Genomic DNA, 6,000 nt, shown 5'->3' on the forward strand with positions numbered 1-6,000 from the left:
CGACATTTAAGAAGCAAATTAGTAAATTACAATAAATATCAATGCAATTTTGGTTTTAGAAAATTGTTTTCCCACACAAAACTTACTCACTGACATCAACACTCTAAATAAAAAAGCAAACTACAGATACCTGAGAAATTTGAAAAAAGCCTTGTATAGGTAGAGAACCTATGCTTGAGCAACCATTGCTGAGTTTCCTGGATTGTGGCTGAAGGATGAAGCTGCTGCAAGAAACAAGATTGGACATAACTGGATATTAAAAACAACGCCAAAACCAAAGACAAAACCATTGAAAAAAATGTCCCTCAGCCAAACACTTTCCCAGTACCTATTAATACCAAGATATGTATAAATCAAATGTTCTGACACAAATACACAAATATAGACATGATCGATACCAGAAAGCAAATACTCACATCTCCAGACCCTTGAGAGGTTCCATCTCCTTGATGATTTGGGGAGGAAGAATTGCTACAGATAAGAAAACAGCATTACTAGAATTTTATTAAGCAAAATATTTAAACATGGATGAAAAATAACTTGGAATTCCCAAAACAATAAATATCACTGTTGAAAGACAAATTAAACACTGCGTAGAGCGAAGTTCAATTAAACTCGCAAGATTATCACACTTCAATATGCAAGTGATCTGGTTCCTATTCCGTGTACTCTTTTATCAACTGCAGAAGCAGCTTTACCACCACTCAGGAGGTTATACGGCCACATAACTGTCTTAAAAGGTGACCGAGGAAGAGGTAGTAAAATACAAGGCAGACAAAACAAAAGCATATAGATGAGACAATACCACTGTAAATCATCCATTGAGCACACAAGTTTGATCACAGTAGGTTAAGGCCTCAATACAAAATGAACGTTTTTACCAATACAATTTCTGTTGAAAATCTTGTAAAGATAATTGTCAGGGGTTTTCTTGCAAATTGTATTAATTGTATATGAGGGGCACAAAGACTGTTCTTACTGAAAAAAACTAGTTTCCATAGACAAGGACTTAATTAGAACAGTTAAAAAAGTAAAGTATTTGCTATACGACAAAGGACAAGAAGTTTTCAACAATGTATAGTACAAAAGAAAACTGAAGAAGCAGAAGTAATCACATTATAATTGAATCATGTGATGCAAGTGTCAAACGCTAAATACATAGGTCAAAACAATCTCTCACTCCCCAAGCAGAACCAGAAAGCAGTTTCTGTTACTCAGAAAACACTTTTGAATACGCCTGATTTTAAAATGTTATCTTCAATTAGGGTACAGAAAAGGAACCCACCTGTCTGGGACACTGTAGGTATTATGCTGAGCAGAGGTGAAAGTTGGAGCAGGAGTAGGACTGTTGTTTACAAATGTTGTAGGAGTATCAGGCCATGGTGAACACTGAAGATAAAGAATTAGAACTTAAGTTTCTCTTGACAATACATTTTTTTTACTCTAATGCATACTTCTTTTGTTTAAAGCCAGGGTTTTATCCACAGAGAATTTTGAGTTGTAATTCCAAATACTGATTCCCTCCGTCCCACACATTGCATGCAGATACTCCAAGTTAAAATCAGTTCTGTTTTATCTCGTTCTTTCATGAAGATTCCTATTTATACTGTCTTCTGTCAACAAGATGAAGGTATTTGTGGTGGAACTGACAGAAGACCTGTACAGATTACTCTGTTTAGAACAAACCAACCAACCAACCCACCCCAAGCCATCTGCTGAAAAAAATTATTTCCATCCTAAAAGGGATGAAGGGGCTGTTTAAAGTGCAGGTATCACAACTTGACAATAGGTTTTCAGCAATAATAAGTAAAACTATGAAGCTTGTGGGTAAATGTAATGTACCTGCCCTGAGAACAATTAAATACAAATGGAATTTTCAGTTGAAAAGTTTTGTGAATTGGAAATTTTTTATTGATTTGCTGCAGGACTAAAATGATGCTTACATGTACTACTTTCTCTAAACTGCTTGGTAAACTGGAATTTTTATACATCAATTTAAGTCATCACAAGTGTATGATGAGCCGGCTGTCCAATTTGGTCACACTTTTTTTGGGTATTTTTTTAAAGCATCGTGATAGAGCCCTTGAAAATGAGACTAACTCTTAGTGTTTGCAATACTACTGCAAATCCAGTATTTAAAAAAAACCCAAGAATAAAGAGATTTTGTATGTTCGAAGACAAACAGACAAGATTAAAACAAGTGAGTTTCCCAAGACAAAGTAAGCTAAGACCATGCCTGTTAAAACAACAGATTTCTGATATACTTATGCACCAGCTAAATACCCTGTAAGGAAATTTCCAGAGTTATATCATAGCCTTGTAAGGGGGAGAAGGAGGGATGGAAGGGAACAAGTATGACCTAATATAATATTAATGGAAAATGTTTCAACAACTTTGTGTTGAAAGACCTTTTCACTATCTGGGGGAAACAGTAAATAAGTGCAACACCAGCTGCAATCTTCTGTAAAACATTTAACTATTTCTGTGCTGGACTCCAGTCTTCACTTGTCAGAGCAAGAGCCCAAGTTCTGCAGCAGAATGTAGACAATTTAAAAATAGTCATCTTGCACGCCAATAGCTTAGAAATCAGGAAAATCATTGATCTGTCTGATATTTGATTCAAATCAGTATTTTTGCTAGCCACTGTGTACACGCTGGCTTTGATTATCATAGTCAGAGCCACCCTTTAGACTACAAACAGTGCTATTCTGTATATTCCCATCTGTTGTCTCTCTTCTCGAGCTCATTTTATCGTTAATCTCATAGATATTATATTACAACAGATAGTTAAAGGAGGCCTTCACTCTCTAATTATTGGTCCAAAGTCATAATTTTAAAATAAAAGTTCAACATAATAATGTTGACTTTGTTCTTCCGAAGTATTTTGAATGCATAATTAATTTTCTTTAATATTCTGACATTCTCTCCTTTAATTTTAATGCAAGATGTTGATCTGGACACACAGATGCAAGCTGTACATCCTTAGCCACTATTCCATGACAAGATTCTGTTCATCACATAGATTTAAACTCAGCAGCAGGGAAGAATGCGCTGGTGTCAGAGAACAGCTTTTGAGCCATTCCCAAGGCATGTACTGCAGTTCATGTTTCTGTCCTTCAGACTCAGCTGAAGTTCACAACAAAACTCTTGAGTTCCAATACAAAAAGAAGCACATCTGAAACGCGTAGAAAATCTCAACCCGAAGCAAGTAGCCTTTCTTCTATAAACAGACTTTCCTACCTTGTCTCCGCTTCCAGCAAAAATGTTAGACTATCCACTGAGATAGAATCAGTTAGTTAAAAACCATAAAAAGTAGTAGCAGTAGTAATTACAGTACTACTGCAGCATGCCTATTGGCTCAGTTCTCCTTTCTTCTGTCCTACAGGTTGGGAGGAAAAAATGAGTATTTGGATACTGCAATACTTAATTCTGAAAGGTTCAAGGAACAAGAAAGCCTAGCATGTAGGGGGAAAAAAAAGGTAACAGCACATATTCAAGCATCTTCGAGCAATTAACCTGAGCTGCTTATGCTTTCAAAATCATTCACATGCGTAACTGACCCACACTTCCCAAAAACATCAGATTCAGAAACAGGATTAGACAAGTGCCTGGGCATCAACTCCATTAACATGAAAAAGACTAAGCAGGGATGTGCTTTCTAACAGCCTGCATGATGATTCTGGACACCGAGGGGATTACCAGGGGAATGGATCACACAAAGTGGCATGGGCCTGAAACAGCATCTGCAATCACCACTGCCAGGGACGGAACGCTAGACTTCGCAGAATCGTGATCTCATCAATCAGGATATTTCTTACATTCTTCAGCCCAAAATTGAGTTAACCAAAGGACATTCAGCTAGCTAATGATACTAATACAGAAGTCCCTGGCCACTAAACATAAACTTAAGAGAAAAACATCACCCTGTCACAAGGAAGCATCCAACTCTGTAAAAAGCAATCACAGAACAGGAAAGACTGGCACTGTATGTTTACCTGTAATGAACAACAAATATATCCTGGTGAATTTCTAAATATGTTGGGTTCTGAGGTCTCAAGACTAACTGCCTTGCATTACTAGTATACTGATACAACTGCACTCTGGAGATCATGTCTGATTTCCAAACACTGATTAATTCTTGAGAAGGAGAAAACTATTCTGGTTTCAGATCTTTAACATCCTTTTGTATAGGCCATGAATGAAGTTATGAACTGTTTACCAATGCTTTTATTAAGTTAAAAAGGAAGATAGGAAATCTTTCTAAATATGACTTTTCAGATTCAGGATATGCAGCATTTAAGCTTACAATGTTCTTAACTTCTGAAGAACTGCAAAATCTCAAGTTATTCTAGGCCACCATTTAATGTCATCTCCCTTCCTACTTCCAATCTACCTGAATCTGCCCAAATTCTTGCTTTACAAGAGAGTAAAACTGAACTTTGCAAATAATTCCATACTACATTGAAATACCAAGTAAACATGAAACCAAAATATATTAAGTCTAATTTGTACTCCAAATCAGACTTACTACTTGGGCACACAGTATCATCTTTAGCGATCAAAGCAGCGGTTTTATTATAAACAGCATACAGCTTTTTCAATGAACCTATAAAACGCAGGGTTCTTGCCTCAAACACCCACAGCTGTTTTTGGCAAAGTGGAAAACCTTCTGCACATAGAGACTTAATTTGTTATGAATACAGAAGTAAAGAAGTCATTCCCAAAACTACATCTGTGAAGTCACCCATGTGACATACTCTGTATGCTACTGCACTGATAATTGCTATATGAAATACAGATGTAAGGAGAAACAAATCGAAGAAATACTATATGCTTATGTTGCTAAATTAGTTTTGCTCCGACTTCACTTTCTGACTCGTACAGTTTCCAGAAGGTTTTATATTCTAAATTTAAGTCACTTGAGGAAGTATTTAACTTCTGCACCAATCTTTCATGTCCAGAACTTAATGTTCCAATTTATTTCAGGATCTATACCTGCAAGTCTTCTGTCTTCCATGTGCCCTATCATCAGCTCTTTCTGCAAAAAAATACCATTTGACTAAGCTTAATCAAACTGTAGCCTTCTATAGTCTAGCCTGGGACATATAACAGTGTCTTTCTATCTGGAAAATACCAAGATAAATACTGCAGAAATTGCAGTGGATGCATTGAATTTTGAAACACCAGGTGAATAAAAAAGAGCAATGGAAAAGCGTATCAAGATGGCATTCTTAAGAAAACGAATGAGAAGGAATATGTACTGTATTAGAATCACATACAAATTACACTGGAAAGAGAAGATACTAGGCTCAGTGTTTCCTGAAGGAAGCACAGTAAGCAACCGATTCGTCTAAATCAGATTGTGGCTGAGCTGGAAGAAGTCATACAGGAAGAAAAAAAAGAAACCAAATCAGAAATATCCAGCAAATACAACCGCAGAACCTTGGAGGGACAAAATAAAAAAGCCAACATATAAATTGAGATGCAAAAAGCAAGGAACAAAAAAAGACAGCCTGTAAAACAGGTTAGGTGTAGGAGGAAGATAACAATACCCAGCCTTAAAAAGGAAGCAAACTATAGATTGGATCAACCTATATTTCTGGAATTCAAGGAAAGATAACAGAAAACTATTTCTGAGCATCTAGGAAGCAGCACTGGCTAAGTAACAGCCAGCACTCTTGACTTCATCAAGAAAAATACACTTCAAACAATCCTGTTTTCCTTCTGTAATGGAGCTACAGTTCCCAGGACACACAAAGCCCAAGATCCATCATAAATCAAGACATAATATGTCACTTCTTATACTTAGACGTGAAGCAGGTCTTTGGTTTTTGTGTCCAAGCCCCTCTGACAACTGCACTGCACATACGGTACCTTTGATCTGCACACAGGAGGTAAGCCTGATAATGGCCAAACTTTCTGATGGCTACCTTTGGGAACAGATTTGCAAGGACAAAACTGTTCTAAATAGAAACATGCACCATCCCCGTCCAGATTTAC

General features: G+C 36.8%; 1 protein-coding gene across 3 annotated transcripts in view; it reads right to left on the reverse strand.

The window, feature by feature from the left end:
* Nucleotides 1-6,000, reverse strand: part of UBP1 (upstream binding protein 1) — a 38,337-nt gene that overhangs the window by 9,007 nt on the left and 23,330 nt on the right. For 2 of the 3 annotated variants that reach the window (XM_040593284.1, XM_040593286.1), the window contains 3 exons: nt 1,286-1,389; nt 417-471; nt 131-224 (listed from right to left, as the gene is read on the reverse strand). In XM_040593284.1, coding sequence (XP_040449218.1) covers nt 131-224; nt 417-471; nt 1,286-1,389 — 253 coding nt within the window. The remainder of the gene's footprint in view (nt 1-130; nt 225-416; nt 472-1,285; nt 1,390-6,000) is intronic. The other variant, XM_040593285.1, reaches the window with a different exon arrangement.

Source organism: Falco naumanni, chromosome 4 (genome assembly GCF_017639655.2).
Source record: "Falco naumanni isolate bFalNau1 chromosome 4, bFalNau1.pat, whole genome shotgun sequence".
Classification (NCBI taxonomy): domain Eukaryota; kingdom Metazoa; phylum Chordata; class Aves; order Falconiformes; family Falconidae; genus Falco; species Falco naumanni.